The sequence below is a fragment of the Bacillus rossius genome, chromosome 5 (genome assembly GCF_032445375.1).
Source record: "Bacillus rossius redtenbacheri isolate Brsri chromosome 5, Brsri_v3, whole genome shotgun sequence".
Lineage (NCBI taxonomy): Eukaryota > Metazoa > Arthropoda > Insecta > Phasmatodea > Bacillidae > Bacillus > Bacillus rossius.
In genome coordinates, this window is record NC_086333.1 from 36711906 (window position 1) to 36732954 (window position 21049).

Below are 21049 nucleotides of genomic sequence, written 5' to 3' on the forward strand. Positions count from 1 at the left end.
TAAGAATAATTTATAACAAATGGTAAAATTTTTTAGTTAATAAGCTATAAAACCTACAGCAGGAAAGTAATTGAATTTTTATTTTAGTAAAAGCTCATTTGACAAAAAATAGAAGCAAAACTACATATAAGAATTATTATGTTTGTTCCCACTTGTTTTGTGTCTTTTTTTTTTCCCACGAAGTTTGAGAGAAAATTACTAAGATTGGTCCATTTTTTGCATGGATAACCTAATTCTGTTTAACCAAAATGAGGGCAGTAAATTTTTAAAATAAAGATGTGATGAACCAGGTTATGGAAAGTAAACTAATTATAATTTCAATGAGAGAAAATTAAATTAAATATGTATTACAAATTAATTTACATTAGATCTAAGAAAAACCATGAATTCCTTACGTGTTTAGTAACTGAATCATACTATGTTTTCTTTATTAAGAGGAACATTTCATAATTATTGTGTCTTGTATAGATTTTCCAGAGGTCGTAGGCGTTCTCGTTGGAAGCTCAAGTTCCATCACCAGGCTCTGCCGCCCGAGTACCTCGATCACTATGAGGCTGCCATGGCTCAGCAAGACGCCGCAGCCAAGTCCGCTCCTGTCGCCAAGTCCGAGAGCAAGAGCAAGCCAGCCTGCTCGACCACCAAGGCCTTGCCGCCGTTAGTGCCGCGCTCGGTGATGACCGAGAAGAAGTTTGACAACCTGCTTCACCTGATCAAGAAGGATCAAGAGGCGGTGAAGCTGGGACCGTCGCAGCCGCCGGCGCTGCGCAACCTGCGCCCAGCCGATCAGCTCCATTTCACCCCGACATCCACGTTGGGCGTCAACAGTGAGAGTGAGCTGCTCAACAGGCTGCAACAGAACACGCAGCGGTACCAAGCAGACGACCGCATGGCCATCGAAAAGACGACGGTGAGCGAAAAAAGAACTGGCGCTAGCAACAATGCTTCTCGAGGGAAAGGCCTGCTCGGAAGTTTACTTTCTGGTAATGCGTCCCCAGAAATCAGCATAAAAGCGTGTTCTGAAACTGACAGGAAGAAGAGGTCATCTGTGATAATAACAAATTGTGCAAGTACAAATCTCAACAGGACGTCCACGCCAGCAACGACTTCCGCCCCAACCACGAGCCGCGTTATGAAGTACCAAGATCTACCGTATATGGGAGAGATAACGCTGGACAACACAAAGCCACGGCGAGGGAGGAAGCCCAAGAAGGCAGATATATGCCATCTCATTTACAAGAACTACGGAACCATCTTCCCAGGAGCCCCAAATCAAAATGCCGCTGCAGAAACTGAGGACGTGTTGAAGATGAAATCACAAGGTGCTGCATTCAGTTCAACCTACCACACCAACTCAAAACTCAACAAGAAAGATGGTCCACTCCCAACTGGTATTAAGTGCAGGCCATTAGATTCTTTAAAATCAAGTCCTCCAATAAACCACGCTGATGTTCAAAATCGTATCATCAGCAGTTTATTAGAAAAAAGATTGACTGCAGCATCAATGGATGCCAAGAGAAATGCGCTGAGTCTGGAGAGTTCCCTACTAAGGCATGCCCAGACGGACGGTGAAAATACAACAAACAGAATTAAAGAACCCTGGTTACACAAACACATCATTCCTCCTTCAGACGGGGCTGATGAGCCACTGAACCTCTGTATCAAAGATCTAAATCAACTTAAGATAAGACTGTTGAGAAAACATGGAAACTTTTACGAGCCACGAAGTAATAATAATGTAATGGTGAAGAGTGAGCCGAACTCGCCAAGTGAAGTGGAGCAAATTGAACTGAGAGACTCCCCTAAAGAGAATATGTCTACATTTTCTGATGATGCAGAATCAACTGGGACTAGCAGCAGCAGAAATCAAACACCACTGTCTCGACAGTTAGAACAGGACAGTTCTCTTTCCTTCCCATCTATTAGTACCCCAGCACAGTTTCCTAATCCTTCTCTTCTACCTACAGATGCCATAAACCCAATTACCAGTGGGTATGTATATTGGCCTAATGCAGGAGTGTTCGTACATCCAATGGCGTTACAGTCGCAACTACTTTACTACCAAAAAATGGGGGCCATTCCGATCCTCCCTGTGCCTCCAGTTGAGCCACTGTCTACATTTATACCCTCCCCTATTGCTCCAAACACCTTGATTCCGAATCTCCCGGCAATTTTGGCTGCCCAGCGAAATGACACTGGAGATAGCCATGTTAAAGATCATCAGCGACAAACAGCCTCGTGCATCAAACCATGCCTTCCAAAGGGATTTTCTTCCATCCTTCACACTAAGCCAACAGAAATGCCTTCTGAATTGTCCTTCCCTAGAATGAAACGATTAGCTCCTCTTGGAAATCTGCCCCATGCTGGAAGCACCTCAACGACAAAACGAAAGCGTTCCGCCATATTTATTCCACCAATGCCATCAGAAAACAACAACAACCCAACAACTGAAGTAAGCATCTGTAAGTTTAAGTTTACTGGTGGTGCAAAACCAAGCCTGCAAGAGAAGAAAATGTTGTCCGTAGATTCAGGGGGAAATTTTAGGTATTACAGTGGCACGGGTGACAAATCTATGAGGGGCTACGAGTTTTTTCCTAGGGAATCCCTCCATCCATCTACAGGATCAAACAACGTAACATCTCAAGAAAGTAATTTTGCATTGTCGACCATGGGTGTCTGTGACAGTACGTCCCCGAACAACCAGCACGTGGGCCATCCCACTACTTTCACAGAAAAAGCTAAACCAAATTTTCCTATTAGTGATGTAAGATTAGATCATCAGATGTATGTACCTGGTTTCAATGACAGTATTCTTGATACCTTAGAAAGTGATACCCTCTTGAAACCTAGGGAAACCGAAGAAGATCAGTTTAATCAAAATGTTGGTGTAGACTTTAATAAAAAACTTAGTGCGGGTGACGAGGCAGACAGTTATGCTGCCAACAAAGCTGACGAATCTTGTAGCTTGCAATTGAAGACCCGGCGGAAACGGAAAACGCGCAAGTCACTTGCGAGGGAGAAACTGGAGCAGACATTCAAAGAGAAAGGTTTCTTGATACAAACTCAGCAGCTGGAGTCGGCCGAAGGAGCGACGTACTGCAAGTTCCGGCAGCTCCGCAAGTTCACTCGTTACTTGTTCCGAAGCTGGAAGGACTACCTGCCGGGCAACGTGAGGGAAATGTCACTAGCTGCAGGTGTGGGGGGCTCTGGAACATCTCCTGTTCAGCGTGACATGGAAGTTGAAAGAGAACTGTCTTCAAACAGTCCACATTCTAATCAAGAATCAACAGAGGTTGTCCAACCACCTCCCACAGAATAGAAGTGTGAAAGATTTTTAATTTTTTATAGCGTGTGTGTGGGAATGTTCGATGAAACTGTTACCTTTTATAGGAAATTTATGTTATTTATAAATAATGTATTCACTGTGCATAATATGAACCCACCCATTCCACTACTGGTGCAATCAGTGACTCATAAAGATGCAAACAATGTTATTACAACATGTTGTCCTATATCTAGATTTTCAAACACAATGAAAATTGTAATTACTTTTAAAGTAGTACTTTTACTGCATTCCTTCTTAATGCCACAATGTTTTTAAAACAAGAAGCATTTTATCAAATACTATTCATATTTTTGTAAAATTAAGACTGTTACAAATAGAATGTAAGCACACAAATTAATTGCTCTGACTGTTGAACACTGGCTACACTTACCAACTCTAAACAAAAGTTCTATATGCAATAGCCAATAAAATTGATAATAGTGGAGGGATAGAGCCTATAAAATTACAGCTGGAAGGGGAAACATAGAAATTAATAAGGAGGGGTGGAGGCTGCGGCCAATACAAAATGAATATATTGGATGGGTGTAACAAATAGTATTAAATACAAAACGGGTAGGGGGTTAATTTTGCGAGAAACAATTTCAGAGAAATAGAGGGGGAATGAAAGTTCATAAATGCATTTGTAAAAGTAGTGGTGGTGGTCAGTCTGCCAGCTGCCACCACTGGGAGAGAATTAAACGTTTTTGCCCTCTCTGAGTTCAAACTCAGGACTCCGAACTCCACAATGGAAGTGTGTTATTAAAATTGCATTTAAATAATTTTTTATGATTCTTAAAATTTTTCCTGATTTTTTTTTATAATAATTTCTGATTTTCAATATGGTGGACAAGACACCATAATTTCACAAAGTGGCGGAAAGTTCTAGACTTCAAAATGGCAACTGTCATGTCATAATCCAATATGGCGGATCCAAAATGGCGGCCAGGGTCAAGGTCAAAGTCATCCAAGATGGCCACCATGACGTCACATTCAAAGATGGTGATCGGTCATTGACTCCATCTTTAATCCTCACCCAGAACCCAGATGCCGGACCTACTATTATGTATTACAGAGCTTACTATATTTATGTTAACAATTTTAATGTTATTTTCATATTTTAAATATTTGCTGATAGTTATGTATATAAAAGGTAACACTACATCTGGGTAGATAAAATTTTAGTTAAATTACTGAGCATAAAAAAAAAGTATCTTAAAGGTTTGGTTGCTTGGAAAAAAGACTGCCGATATAGAAACCTATTGAAATTTAATCACACACCCAATTGTGATTGAATGATTGTCAAACCTAAACTTTGGAAGTTCAGGCCAAAATGCTAACTTGCCCAGTCAGAACTCATTCAGTACTGGTAGGTTTACAGTCAATTATTCTACTATTGAAAAAAAAAAAATTTTGCAAAAAAATAGTTGTGGCATCAAAATATAATTTTTAAAAACTATCAATAAAACAATTCATATCACCTTTAATAGTGAACATTAAAATACATAATATATATAGTCCATTAATTATACAATTCACTGTAATAAAATCTTAGGATCAATGCTGATTACCTGATTAGAGAAATACATGCACAAATAATTAAAGAGCATTTTTATTTTTTATTTTTTTTAATATTTCAGGTTTCTTGTTTCCTAAGTACCTTAAATTACAGGACTAAAGTTATCAGAGTTGTGCTCTTACAACTTTTTGCAACTTATCTAAAAAATTATTATTATATTACATGTTATAAAAAGTCTGGTTATATTTGCATAAGACATACTCAGAAATAATCATTCTATCTGGGTATCTTCTGAAGTAAGCATTTTGGTCCATTTCAGTGTAGCATATTTTTTAGTTATCTCAAAAACCCAAGAAAAAAATATGATATTCTTTAAAACTGTAAAGATGGACATGATGCATACTTAATTTTACTAACTACATAGTTGGAAGCCATAACATTAATAAAAATATAGTTTGAAGTCTTGCCTTTTTTTCAAGTTAAATAATAATTAATGTAATTTAAATCCTCATCAGTATTGCAGTAAGTTTCATAAAACTATCACATATTCGACATGCTACAAAAGGATAAAAATTACATTATTTTAAAGTCATATAAGCCTACAAACTCTGTATGTAATACTAAGTAATTTGAAACCAAATACTTTTATCACCAGGAATGATAAACTATGATAAAATGGAAAATACAAATGAAAAGCCTAAATTTAAGTAAGCAACAGCAAATTTTAGATTGTAGGAGTTTCCCTTGTCAACTAGAGTAGTATTATGACAACCGAATCTAATGTAAGTGAAAAAATATCAATCTTTATTTATATTTAGAGTGAGCATTTTGTTTGTTAGTTACCTGACATCATACTGATTAAACTTTGGATTTTTCTTTACATATTAAAGTACATACAGCTGGCCAGTAAATCATAATTAAGCTTATAATTTCCCTGTTAATCCAAACAACCATTAACATTAAATATTGGACATTCATATATGAATTCAAACATACAAAAATAGAGTTAGGCCTATGCAGTAGTAAGATGTAAAATTTATTTTGAAATCAAAGTTTTAATTAGTTACAAAAACAAGACTTATTGAAAAAAAAGCATACAACTACTTAGTAAATAATTCATTTAATCTAACAAATACCACAAAACACCATCCTATAAAATACGTAAATATATATATATATTAATATATTATGTTAATATTAATCTACTTTATTACTGCCTAAGTAAAGTTAGGTACTTAAAAAACCTGTTCCGTAGTTGAAATCAAATACAAAAATATGTGAACATCATTAATTCAGATTAATTCCGACAGAAGTTGATCCATAATAACAAATATTTAGGCTCAAAGTAAAAACAATACAAGATCATGTAGAATGTACTTGCAGAAAGTGTTCTGCATATTGAACAAAACACATTTGAAAAACATTTAAAGCTCACAACCACAAGGAAAACACACCAAATACATGTTTATAGTGAAGTCTACTTTTTGTAGAAGTGCAGCTTGCAAGATTTCATTGTGTTAACACGGCAAACTGACAGTTGCAGCTGGCATGGAGTGACATCTGTCCCCTGCGCACATCACCTGATAATTGCATCTCACCACGTGGCATTACTCATTGCGTCATTGTCCGTGGTCCCTGCCAAAACGTGTCGCTCTACTACAGTTACTGTTGTACCCAACAATTAAAGCAATAACTCTGCATTTTTACGATCTAAAATTTTGATTGGTACATTAAGGTTTTTCTGATAACTGTGTTTTGTTCATGTGTTCCTCTAAACTGGTTCAGGTTATCCCAAGATCCAAAGCTGACTTCATAAGGTTCTACTGTATGGACTTGAAAAAGTCGTATATTTGATTAATGGAGTTATGGAAATTATTTTATTTAAAAATTTTATATGCTATTACAACAACTAAGTAGGTGTAGGCTATTACATCAATAGAGGTAAAAAAAAAAAAGAATGTTCATAACAAATTAAATATGTAAACAATAAAAAAGAAATATGATTTTGTTGTGATATTTGTGTAGATACATCAAATCAGAAGTAAAGAGTTGGAAAATTATTGTTGAATGTTAACTATAAAATGATCTAGTCTTCTTGTTAATGACATGTAAATAAATAACATACAATTATTTTGTAATTATAAATTATATATAAATCAGTTTGTGGTTGTGCATTTTTATTGTATGTTATATTTAATACAGCAATTTGTTGATATACTACTTGCGACTGAATATTTAAAAAAAAATATGTATTAACATTGCTAAAAAATAGAGTTTTAAAAAATTGTGTTAAAAATATTTTAATAAAAAAGTTTTTTCAATCTATACGTTTATTCATGTTTACCTTTCCATTTCATTAAACCAGATTATCATAATAAGTACACTTTCTGAAGCACATAGGGAAGACGACAAAACCAGCTCTTCATGCATGGTCGGCATGGATGAGGCTAACATTCATAGGATTGGTCGTCTACCCATGGACACTGCTTTAGTTTACCATCACCAGCCTTAGAAATTAGTGAGGTGAAATGGAGTAGTAGTGTAACGCAAAGCCAGGGGAAACGGGAGCACCCAGAGGAAATACACCTATCAGTAATCACTACAGACAATATTTTAGGATTTTTATTTAGGTCCTTATCTTAAAAATAAAAAAAGGAGTTATATTTTTACGAATTCTGTTTAGTCATAAATATAATATTTAAAATACTCAACAAATATGACACTTAAATGGTGTTCCATGATACTTATTTCCTCAAAACCGTGTCATTTTGACTGAATTATGATGTACTTTTATAATAAAATACTTTGTATATAATCATGTTTAGAACAGAACTACTTAGAATAATAAAAATAAATTGGCCAGTATTTGTGTGTTCAAAAAATTTACTAACTGCTTAATGTAAAAATGATCTATTAATAACAGTTGCAAGATATTAAAAAGTATAATGTACTTTTTTTTTCCTTCAATCTAATGTTGAATGTACTTGCAGAAAGTGTTCTGTATATTGAACAAAACACATTTGCAATATTCTATATTCTAGTACATACATACAATTTGGTACAAACTTCATGCTAGATACATTAAATTCATTGAATTTAATAGAATATGGTCTTTAAGGTGTATTTACTTGCTTTGTGGTGTTATATGGAGCAATGAAGTGCTTCTCTGTGTTATTTTGGTTTTATTGCAATTTATAACATAATCTTGTCACCATTAATCACTGAAGGTGACTCTCACCAACTAAGGGGGTTCTCATTATCAGTGGTTGCTAGTGCATCACGCCAGTGTGGCAAGGGTTGTGGGTTCAATCCCAATTTCTCGACAGCACGACACACATTTACGAGCACCGAGTCGGAACCTAAGTTGTTATTGGTCCACTGTAATCTTGGGAGGTCCTGTCACATTAGGCCTCTGTGCATTACTGCATGACATGCATCTCCCTAACAAAGAAACAAAACCTGCAAACACAATCTTTTCCACTCAAAAATGTTGAGAGCTCACTTTATGGTAAGTATATTATGCCTTGGGGCCACTTTCATAAGATCACAGTTTTTTTAACAAGTCCCTCTATGATATCCATTAAAAAAAGTTGAGTTTAAATCAAAAAAATGTTTTCTACTATGAAAGCTATTAGCGTAGGAGAAAATGAAATCAAGTGTTTGGAGGAAAAAATTTCTAACCTGGATTTTGAAATGGAATTTAGAAAATTTCATTTTCTCTAAGCACAGCTTTAAGAGACAAATGGGAAATCAGTGATACACTAGACTATAAAGTGTTACAAATTAAATGAAAAATTCTGGGAAGCAGATGTTAACAAAAGCCTGTTATATTGAACCACGGCCTCCTTCTACCAAATCAAAGCTTTGTAAGAATAACTGAATGAATTATGACTGAAAATCTCATTGAAAAAGAGTTCATTAAATCTATTGGACAATTTGTCCACTACAGTGGTAAATTTATAGGTACTGTACTTAAATGAAACATGGAGTTTATCAAACTTTGAATGTGTGAATCATTGTGTACATTCTGGTCGACAACGTACTCTATGGCTATAAAAAAATAAATATTCTAAATTTATATATTTTAGTGTGTTACAACATAAAAAATAATAATAATTTTTGAGTTAAAATAGTAAAAAAATAAATAAATTTATATCTTATGAATTGACAAAGTTTCACAAAGGTATAAAGATGAACAGGAGGGGGAATGGAAGTACCTCAAGAAAACCCACTGGCTCACGGCAATGTCAGCAACATTAACCAGTTGCAAAATAATTCAGGTTAGAACCCGCCAGGAATGGAGGTCAGAGGCGATTGACGTGACGAATCAAACTCTGTGGCTCCTCGGAGCTTTACAACTGACTCTGAAATATGAAGGCAGTTGAGCAAGTACAGCCTGCCATCACTGTGCCAGCCTGACGCGGCGCAGGTTGACGCCGCGACGCCCCGCCAGCACACTCCACAAGCCACGAGCGTGACCAAGACCCGGGCCGCACAGCCAACACCGGCCGCTAAGCACCAGCCTGTCAGCAAGGCCGAGCAACGCCCGCGCCTGCTGCCCGCCCGCAACGGGTCGCCAGACCGCAGTCACCCCACCAGGCGGCCGGCGCCTTGGCCGCCGCCGAATCTTAGCCGCTATCGCAGCCCGCCGCAAGGGACAGCTGGTGGGTCGCCACCCACAGATTAGTGTACCAGCGCCATGTGTCTGTGTTCCTCGACCACAAACGTAAACATTGCCACCTGGGAGTGCATGACATAAGAAGTGGAGGCCCCCACCCCTGCGCCACGCTACTTCCTACGACCGCGGCGAGCCGCGGCGCCGCCTCGATACTGCAACACGCCGGACGCCGTAGAATCGTCACATCGGGCTCCTTCTGGGGCAGGCAATTGACGTCGACCAGGGCTACGCCCTCCCTTAGCCCGATGTGCCACGTCAAGCCGCAACTGACCCCCCTCTCCTCCCACCACCACCCTCTATTCAAACCTCCCACCCCGTGCGTGTGTGTGTGTGTGTTGGGTGCCCGGCAAGAGGCGGTGCTAGAGTCGGTGCGACGACCCCTTTATTTTATTAAAATAAACATAATGTATAAACCTTTTTATGTAATAATATATCCCTAATTGTCACGCCTCAAGTTTTAGTAAGTAAGGACGGCGCAGCGCCCCATGCGGGCATCCGAAGAACTATCCGCCAATAGTTTTTAAACTTTAATAAGAAATAACACCATAACAAAAGGTTGTTAATTATAAAGAAGTGTACTTAAATTATGTTTGTTTTTTAAATAATATTTGTTTGATTAAGTATGTTACCGGACGGCTGCCCGGTAACAAAGCGGGAACTTAACCCTTCCCGGTGGCCAAAATGCTCTGGTCTCGTCAGTCTGTTTCCGTTCGCCGCCTGGAGTAGGAGCGGCCGCGCACCTAGTCGACTTCATCTCTTTTGTTCACTGATCCATTAGTTTCCGTCGCATCTTTAAATAAATCTAAAACCTTGTAACTTCTTCGAGGCCTGCTCCAGCTGGTAGACTCTTTCGCCTAAATATTTGTTTTCGGTTTACAGATATTTTGTACGCGTAATACGTGATTGACTCTCGAGGCCAGGCCACGCGGTGACCTGGCCAGCCTATAAACTGGTTATCATCCGCAACGGTGTTTTTTAGTACTTTACGTAAAACTCTTTTAACATTTTTGTAACGTGCCGTGTAATAATTCGCCTGTGCAAGTTCGCTGGTAATAAAATCACTAGCTCAGGATGTGTGGTTCAGTGATCACGTGTATAATTCCCTGAGTTCCGAGGCGTGTGGGACGCCTCAAGAGCCCACGAACACGATGCACGAGGGGGTAGATTAGCCTAGCCCCACACGGGTCACATCACGACCCTGAGCCGAGAGTTCGTAGCCGGGTCCAAGTGCCCTTCCACGTGGTGGCGCCCAAATTACTCCTTTTCGTCCATCCGAACCCCCCCCCCCCCCCCCCCTACGACAGCACAAACTAATAACCTGTCCACAATTATTTTCTCCTCACTTTCTGAAAGTGACGTGTCAAACTTGTTTTTTCACATTGTCTCCTTTTTTAAGATGACGATAAAGCAAAGAATATGCTAAATTATGGTATATTATTCTTTACATGCTTGTCGTATACTATGCTTACCTTTTTTATGGCATTATTGCACAAATAACGTCCAATTTGTTAGGTTTTGAGTATGTCTTACCACCTGGAACTGGTTTATAAGTTCGTGGCATGAAAATTAACTGAGCTGAACTTAGCTCTATCCTGCGGCTCTATCCGGCCGCCCGGGACTGAGAGCTTGGAACAACAACAGCATAAGTCATTCCACGCAAATACGGCAATTACCATCCAAGTTTTAATTGTTTCCCAAGAGAATGAGCAGTCATAACGTTGAAGCAGTTACAAGATAACATAAATGCATCTGTTTACTATTAATAGAAATTAAATTTACTGTGTAAACCAACGTACAGGTTATCCCAGGGACTCTAAGCGCGACCAAAATGTTGTTTTATGTTGCGTATTTCAAAAATGAAGATGACCCAAAATCCTCCAAGAGATATACAGACCAAAATAATATATAGGGGTGTTCCTACGGGTGTCCTTAATAAATAAAAAATAAATTTGGAAGGACTTACAACGTATCCGTTGCACAAGACCCTCTTAGGGTGTCCAAAGTGTTGTTTTTAAGGTATTTAACAGAAAACTTTATTTTTTTTCGAAACTTTGGCCTACACGTAACGCCAAGGCAGTTACATAGGACCTTTCCTCTATGATCCTTCTAACAAAAACATATTAATTTCCAGAGGTAAGCCCCGTACGAGACTCTCCAGGGCCTCCTAGGGCCTCCAAAGTGTGGTTTTTTACGAACTTATCACAAACATTATTTTTTTTACATCAACTTTTGCGGCTGGAAGTGATACAAATCGTATATAGGGGTGTCCCTACAGGTGTCCTTAATAAATAAAAAATAAATTTGAAAGGATTTACAACGTATCCGTTGCACAAGACCCTCTTAGGGTGTCCAAAGTGTTGTTTTTAAGGTATTTAACAGAAAACTTTATTTTTTTTCGAAACTTTGGCCTACACGTAACGCCACGGCAGGTACATAGGACCTTTCCTCTATGATCCTTCTAACAAAAACATATTAATTTCCAGAGGTAAGCCCTGTACGAGACTCTCCAGGGCCTCCTAGGGCCTCCAAAGTGTGGTTTTTAACGAAATTATCACAAACATAAATTTTTTACATAACTTTATGCCGCTGGAAGTGACAGACGTGGCATATAGGGATGTTCCTACAGGTGTCCTTAATAAATAATAAATAAATTTGGAAGGATTTACAACGTATCCGTTGCACAAGACCCTCTTAGGGTGTCCAAAGTGTTGTTTTTAAGGTATTTAACAGAAAACTTTATTTTTTTTCGAAACTTTGGCCTACACGTAACGCCACGGCAGGTACATAGGACCTTTCCTCTATGATCCTTCTAACAAAAACATATTAATTTTTAGAGGTAAGCCCCGTACGAGACTCTCCAGGGCCTCCTAGGGCCTCCAAAGTGTGGTTTTTAACGAAATTATCACAAACATTAATTTTTTACATAACTTTATGCCGCTGGAAGTGACAGACGTGGCATATAGGGATGTTCCTACAGGTGTCCTTAATAAATAATAAATAAATTTGGAAGGATTTACAACGTATCCGTTGCACAAGACCCTCTTAGGGTGTCCAAAGTGTTGTTTTTAAAGGTATTTAACAGAAAACTTTATTTTTTTTCGAAACTTTGGCCTACACGTAACGCCACGGCAGGTACATAGGACCTTTCCTCTATGATCCTTCTAACAAAAACATATTAATTTCCAGAGGTAAGCCCCGTACGAGACTCTCCAGGGCCTCCTAGGGCCTCCAAAGTGTGGTTTTTAACGAACTTATCACAAACATTAATTTTTTACATCACTTTTTGCCGCTGGAAGTGATACAAATGGTATATAGGGGTGTTCCTACAGGTGTCCTTAATAAATAAAAAATAAATTTGGAAGGATTTACAACGTATCCGTTGCACAAGACCCTCTTAGGGTGTCCAAAGTGTTGTTTTTAAGGTATTTAACAGAAAACTTTATTTTTTTTCGAAACTTTGGCCTACACGTAACGCCACGGCAGGTACATAGGACCTTTCCTCTATGATCCTTCTAACAAAAACATATTAATTTTTAGAGGTAAGCCCCGTACGAGACTCTCCAGGGCCTCCTAGGGCCTCCAAAGTGTGGTTTTTAACGAAATTATCACAAACATTAATTTTTTACATAACTTTATGCCGCTGGAAGTGACAGACGTGGCATATAGGGATGTTCCTACAGGTGTCCTTAATAAATAATAAATAAATTTGGAAGGATTTACAACGTATCCGTTGCACAAGACCCTCTTAGGGTGTCCAAAGTGTTGTTTTTAAAGGTATTTAACAGAAAACTTTATTTTTTTTCGAAACTTTGGCCTACACGTAACGCCACGGCAGGTACATAGGACCTTTCCTCTATGATCCTTCTAACAAAAACATATTAATTTCCAGAGGTAAGCCCCGTACGAGACTCTCCAGGGCCTCCTAGGGCCTCCAAAGTGTGGTTTTTAACGAACTTATCACAAACATTAATTTTTTACATCACTTTTTGCCGCTGGAAGTGATACAAATGGTATATAGGGGTGTTCCTACAGGTGTCCTTAATAAATAAAAAATATATTTGGAAGGATTTACAACGTATCCGTTGCACAAGACCCTCTTAGGGTGTCCAAAGTGTTGTTTTTAAGGTATTTAACAGAAAACTTTATTTTTTTTCGAAACTTTGGCCTACACGTAACGCCACGGCAGGTACATAGGACCTTTCCTCTATGATCCTTCTAACAAAAACATATTAATTTCCAGAGGTAAGCCCCGTACGAGACTCTCCAGGGCCTCCTAGGGCCTCCAAAGTGTGGTTTTTAACGAACTTATCACAAACATTAATTTTTTACATCACTTTTTGCCGCTGGAAGTGATACAAATGGTATATAGAGGTGTTCCTACAGGTGTCCTTAATAAATAAAAAATAAATTTGGAAGGATTTACAACGTATCCGTTGCACAAGACTCTCTTAGGGTGTCCAAAGTGTTGTTTTTAAGGTATTTAACAGAAAACTTTATTTTTTTTCGAAACTTTGGCCTACACGTAACGCCACGGCAGGTACATAGGACCTTTCCTCTATGATCCTTCTAACAAAAACATTAATTTCCAGAGGTAAGCCCCGTACGAGACTCTCCAGGGCCTCCTAGGGCCTCCAAAGTGTGGTTTTAACGAACTTATCACAAACATTAATTTTTTACATCACTTTTTGCCGCTGGAAGTGATACAAATGGTATATAGGGGTGTTACTACAGGTGTCCTTAATAAATAAAAAATAAATTTGGAAGGATTTACAACAAAAAAATATTAATTTCCAGAGGTAAGCCCCGTACAAGATGATCAAGTGTTTTCTTACAAGTGCCTATGTACAATGATTAATGATAGAATATTGGTTTTATTGTTAGTGGTTATATGAAGTACAAGGTAATAGTTAAAGTTATCTTATATCTTTTTTGTGTTTAGTATAGTAACCATTTTTAGCATTGTAATTGAAAACCTTCCCTGAATAACTTTGTTACCAGATAAATTCTGACATAATGGCATTACCAACAGTACTTCTTAATGATTGAATACTATCAACCAACTTATTTACATTAATAAATTGAATAATCTCCAGTTACCAGACGTCAGTCAGAACATTTGTTTTGATTATATTTTACCAATTGGGATAACTGAGTCACTTTTTTATTACTCAATAAATTAGGCCTCGTGTTCACTAAGCAATTGTATAGTTATGTCCAGTGCTAATGGAAATGAATGAATAATTTCAGCAACTTTCATGAAAACCACCTTGAACAATTCAGGTAAGTGCTAAAGTTGAAATTTACTTATATAACTGCATGTACAAAAAAAATTTAATCATTATCCTCAAAGCACGAGACCTGCAATATTTATTTTGAAATCCTTTTTGTAACCATTATTTGGTTGGCACACGTATGTTCACAATTAAGTGGATTGTACGTTAGATAATTTTTTGTATAAGACAGCACATAGTATAAGCTGGGATCAAAATGTTACCTGATAATTTTCCTTCAGCTTAACACATATTTAAATATACCTTGTTATTCTTTTTTTTTCCCCACGTAGATCTCTAATAAATCTAAGGGTTATAATGAAAATAAATCTAAAAATAAGTAGTTTGGTTACACTTCATTCGATGGAAATGTTAATTTTATTTTTTTCTTTTGTCACACAAATTGGTTTGCAAGGGTAACTTTGTTTTCTAGTATTTTCATATTACCTCTTTTCACCTCTGTGTGGTGAACAGTTAGCTCTACTTTATAAATCAGTGTTTTAGTTTATGAATTCGTTGATCTATACACCGAGCACTTAAGTACCAAAAATAGCAAACAAAGGGCTGGAAATGTACTTAAATTTTAATTGCCAATAACAAATTAATGCACCATCTTAATATTAAAACTGATTATAGGCAGTTGACTGAAAACATACATCACAGTCAATCACAAACTTTCTATCTTCAAATCCAGTATATGAAATTCAATTATTCCATTTCAGAACAACACACATTATTTTACCTCAATACTTGCCCCCACATTACTGCAATTTTTTTTTTTAGTACAACTATATGTTTGGTACATATTTAGGTATACAACTCAGGCACATTAAACACCTCAAGGCATTACCAAATTTTCCAATCACTGTTCCTCCTTTGCTGTTTTATCTTTAAGACTACTAACCATTTTCAAAAAAAAAATAAAAATTCTTAGACACACAAATCAGAAAACTGGGTGTTGTTAAACAATCCATACAGCTGTTTAGTTCTTATATTATAATAAAAAAATATATAAATTCTACACAAAATTCAATATGAGTCATCACATTATCTTAGCACAGTACATGTTCATTTTTGATAAATGGTACTGACGTCGACCCAAGTGTCTCCTCGGCTCCTTCAGGCCGTTATGCCTCGTCAACGTCCTCCCTGTGTGTCCCCAGTGGAGTGCGACGGCCAGGGACGCACCCGCGTGCGCCCTAGCATGCCAGTGAGGGTTATGTCTGTGTATATATATTTGCAAACGATCAAGGGTCTTAAATGTAAATAACTTATTTATTCATTAATGTCTCGTGTAAGTCTTTGTAAATAATTCTGTAGCTAATTCTGAAGGGTTTCGCCGTGTAGTATGTAATCGCAGCCTGGCGCGCCGCGGGACGGAGCTCTCTCCCACGCCGGCCGATTTCCCCTCCCTCCCCGCCACCCGCGGGCGCCGGCCCGCGGGCGAGCGGGGAGAGGCAGTCGCGTCCTGGTCTCGAGCGGAGACAGACGTGTTCGTTGCTCCGCGAGCCGCGCACGTTGCGCTCGGGATTGAACGTTCGCTCAGTCCGCAGTTTGTCACGGCAGCTGAGCTGCCACCGCGAATCAGCTTAGCATTGTTAACTTACGAGTCATCGGGAGACGTGTCTAGCGGGCAGTTTCTACAACGCGAACGTGGTGCTACGAGTCTCTGAACTTTTCGCCGTCCACGGAACATTACGTAACGGGCCGCGTACGTACAGCGCTCCGTCTTCGGGCCCTCTCTCACTGGGTCAGCTTAGCATTAATAAAACTTTACGATTCGCGCCGAAACGTATTTGAGAACCACCCAGTCATCAGGGAGTCCGTGTCGCCGTGGTAGGGCACTTGTTCCGCGACGGTTCCGCCAGGCTGCGGCAGGACTTTATAAGCGTTAATAAAAGACGGCTCGTGAAATTCGTTAATGCCGTGTTCTGCTTGCGACAACCTACCAACATTCCTCGCAATCACTTCACTCTCCCTCCAGGTCCCGCCTTTCCCGGTCCCGGCCACGTTGGCCTGGACCCACACCTCTCCGACGAGGGCAGTACGGGCATAACAGGACATTTATTTCAACGGGAAAACGGGGACCAGAAGCCGAGGGACGTCAGTACATAACTGCAGCAAGAAACACCCAATGTATTTAAATTGTCAGCCACAGTATACATTCATTACACATACATATATCACTGATTACATCTGAACTGATAGGTCTTCAGAGCTCTGAGCATGGTTTCCTGGGTTGTGCATTCTTGCAGTCGTTGCAAAGAGAACATCTTGGGTGTTATTTACTGCTGCTCACCAACACATGGAAAAAAAAAAAATTATAACAGACACTAAAAACCCTAGAAACAATTATGCATCATAGAGAAATGGCACTAACTCGATGTTTGTATGTCTATGTCTTGTATTCTATGATTTTTCTTCATAAAACTGAATTTATACCTTTTTCACTCCCTTATGTCCTATTCCGGACAATACTGTTTTTGTGCCAAATTTCATCCAATTCCATTCAGCCGTTCTTCATGATTGACTAAAAACAGAAACATCCATCTCATTCAAACTTTCACATTAATAATATTTGTGAATTCAAGTGTGAATAAGCTCACCTTTAATGTACGAGAATATAAATGTATGAGTAAAAAAATGAATGTAAATTTGATTTAGTTCACTTTCAGATTTTATTTGCGAAGGAGAGGAGTGTCCAAGAGAGGTGTTGGAAGGTGATTGAAGTGGAATCACTCTGCCATCAAGTGCCACTTTCTACTAGGACACAATAGCCGTGGAAGTGTCTGATGGCAACACCTGAATCGAATGTGGCATTTCTCAGTGAGGTTTTAGATCAATGATATGGCAATATTATCTATTTTTCCAAAACACATTGAAAATCCTGCCACACACAATGCTTACAAAGCAGCCATTTATTTCATTTGTTTGGACAACCTTAAGGAGCAGTTGATCACCTAATTTATTTGTAGCTAATTATTTATTTACATTATGACATGCACAGCTACACTGAGATGATGTGCATGACAAAAATGAAGAAAAATATAAACCCACACACACATACACAAAAACACTTATGAAACAAAACAAAAATACAATAGACACATAGGTACATGTAGTTATTAAAATAAAAGTCATTAGAACAATTAGTTAAATGAATAAGTAAATAAAACAACAATTTTAAATTTCAGTTTAAAATACACATTCCTGATATTATTTTATATATTTATATTGTTTGTATTTGTTGAGTTTGGGGGAACTTCAAGTATTTGTAATTTTTTATTAATGAAGAAAGATAAAGTAAGGCAGCTGTAAAACATAGGAATTCTTAGGCTAATGTTATATTTATTATTTACAAAGAGTGAATCAAAGTAAATTCATCGGTTACATGGAAACTATTGATTGCAATCTGTAGCACATAGAAATATTTATGAACGCTATTTACAACATGATGCATAATTGTTTCCAGGGTTTTTAGTGTCTGTTATAATTTTTTTTTTTCCATGTGTTGGTGAGCAGCAGTAAATAACACCCAAGATGTTCTCTTTGCAACGACTGCAAGAATGCACAACCCAGGAAACCATGCTCAGAGCTCTGAAGACCTATCAGTTCAGATGTAATCAGTGATATATGTATGTGTAATGAATGTATACTGTGGCTGACAATTTAAATACATTGGGTGTTTCTTGCTGCAGTTATGTACCATTTATCAAAAATGAACATGTACTGTGCTAAGATAATGTGATGACTCATATTTAATTTTGTGTAGAATTTATATATTTTTTTATTATAATATAAGAACTAAACAGCTGTATGGATTGTTTAACAACACCCAGTTTTCTGATTTGTGTGTCTAAGAATTTTTTTTTTTTTTTTTGAAAATGGTTAGTAGTCTTAAAGATAAAACAGCAAAGGAGGAACAGTGATTGGAAAATTTGGTAATGCCTTGAGGTGTTTAATGTGCCTGAGTTGTATACCTAAATATGTACCAAACATATAGTTGTACTAAAAAAAAAAATTGCAGTAATGTGGGGGCAAGTATTGAGGTAAAATAATGTGTGTTGTTCTGAAATGGAATAATTGAATTTCATATACTGGATTTGAAGATAGAAAGTTTGTGATTGACTGTGATGTATGTTTTCAGTCAACTGCCTATAATCAGTTTTAATATTAAGATGGTGCATTAATTTGTTATTGGCAATTAAAATTTAAGTACATTTCCAGCCCTTTGTTTGCTATTTTTGGTACTTAAGTGCTCGGTGTATAGATCAACGAATTCATAAACTAAAACACTGATTTATAAAGTAGAGCTAACTGTTCACCACACAGAGGTGAAAAGAGGTAATATGAAAATACTAGAAAACAAAGTTACCCTTGCAAACCAATTTGTGTGACAAAAGAAAAAAATAAAATTAACATTTCCATCGAATGAAGTGTAACCAAACTACTTATTTTTAGATTTATTTTCATTATAACCCTTAGATTTATTAGAGATCTACGTGGGGAAAAAAAAAGAATAACAAGGTATATTTAAATATGTGTTAAGCTGAAGGAAAATTATCAGGTAACATTTTGATCCCAGCTTATACTATGTGCTGTCTTATACAAAAAATTATCTAACGTACAATCCACTTAATTGTGAACATACGTGTGCCAACCAAATAATGGTTACAAAAAGGATTTCAAAATAAATATTGCAGGTCTCGTGCTTTGAGGATAATGATTAAATTTTTTTTGTACATGCAGTTATATAAGTAAATTTCAACTTTAGCACTTACCTGAATTGTTCAAGGTGGTTTTCGTGAAAGTTGCTGAAATTATTCATTCATTTCCATTAGCACTGGACATAACTATACAATTGCTTAGTGAACACGAGGCCTAATTTATTGAGTAATAAAAAAGTGACTCAGTTATCCCAATTGGTAAAATATAATCAAAACAAATGTTCTGACTGACGTCTGGTAACTGGAGATTATTCAATTTATTAATGTAAATAAGTTGGTTGATAGTATTCAATCATTAAGAAGTACGGTAAATCTGAATTGTACGGATTAGCGCCAAAAAAAATCGTACAAATATGAAATAACTTTCATTATATGCTCTTTTACGTCCTCTTTTCAAAACCGCCTGCGGAGATTAAAAATTCCAATTACTTTTGGAGATATCGCCGTTCTTATTTTGCAATACAAGCCCTATGTAATCATTCAACAGACGCCATTTTATATTTTGCCGTGTGTGCATGAATGCCTAAATAACAGAAATTTTCCATTATGTAAGGTTAGTTACATGATAAATACTTCAAAATAAACGGAAATTAAAAATAATATCAATTAATTTTACTTGTATAGTTTTAAGTATTGACGTCCCTCGGCTTCAGGTCCCCGTTTTCCCGTTGAAATAAATGTCCTGTTATGCCCGTACTGCCCTCGTCGGAGAGGTGTGGGTCCAGGCCAACGTGGCCGGGACCGGGAAAGGCGGGACCTGGAGGGAGAGTGAAGTGATTGCGAGGAATGTTGGTAGGTTGTCGCAAGCAGAACACGGCATTAACGAATTTCACGAGCCGTCTTTTATTAACGCTTATAAAGTCCTGCCGCAGCCTGGCGGAACCGTCGCGGAACAAGTGCCCTACCACGGCGACACGGACTCCCTGATGACGGGGCGGTTCTCAAATACGTTTCGGCGCGAATCGTAAAGTTTATTAATGCTAGGCTGACCCAGTGAGAAAGGGCCCGAAGACGGAACGCTGTACATACGCGGCCCGTTACGTAATGTTCCGTGGACGGCGAAAAGTTCAGAGACTCGTAGCACCACGTTCGCGTTGTAGAAACTGCCCGCTAGACACGTCTCCCGATGACTCGTAAGTTAACAATGCTAAGCTGATTCGCGGTGGCAGCTCAGCTGCCGTGACCGACTGCGGACTGAGCGAACGTTCAATCCCGAGCGCAACGTGCGCGGCTCGCGGAGCAACGAACACGTCTGTCTCCGCTCGAGACCAGGACGCGACTGCCTCTCCCCGCTCGCCCGCGGGCCGGCGCCCGCGGGTGGCGGGGAGGGAGGGGAAAATCGGCCGGCGTGGGAGAGAGCTCCGTCCCGCGGCGCGCCAGGCTGCAATTACATACTACGGCGAAACACTTCAGAAAAAGTTATTGAATTATTTACAAAGACATACACGAGACATTAATTACACAGCGAACTTGCACAATGAATAATAAATAAAATAAGTTAATTACACACATTCAAATCCCTTAATCGTTTACAAA

The 21049-nt window shown here is 38.1% G+C and overlaps 1 protein-coding gene and 1 long non-coding RNA gene across 2 annotated transcripts; both read left to right on the forward strand.

The window, feature by feature from the left end:
* Positions 1-37: 37 nt before the first annotated feature.
* On the forward strand, positions 38-3553 carry LOC134531700 (uncharacterized). The gene has a single exon (XM_063367513.1). The coding sequence runs from the start codon at positions 419-421 to the stop codon at positions 3314-3316; it is 2898 nt and encodes a 965-aa protein (XP_063223583.1). The 5' UTR covers positions 38-418; the 3' UTR covers positions 3317-3553.
* Positions 3554-14570: 11017 nt separating this feature from the next.
* Positions 14571-19201, forward strand: LOC134531703 (uncharacterized). The gene is made up of 2 exons (XR_010075067.1): positions 14571-14796; positions 18309-19201. It is a non-coding gene; the product is annotated as an uncharacterized LOC134531703 (long non-coding RNA).
* Positions 19202-21049: the final 1848 nt, after the last annotated feature.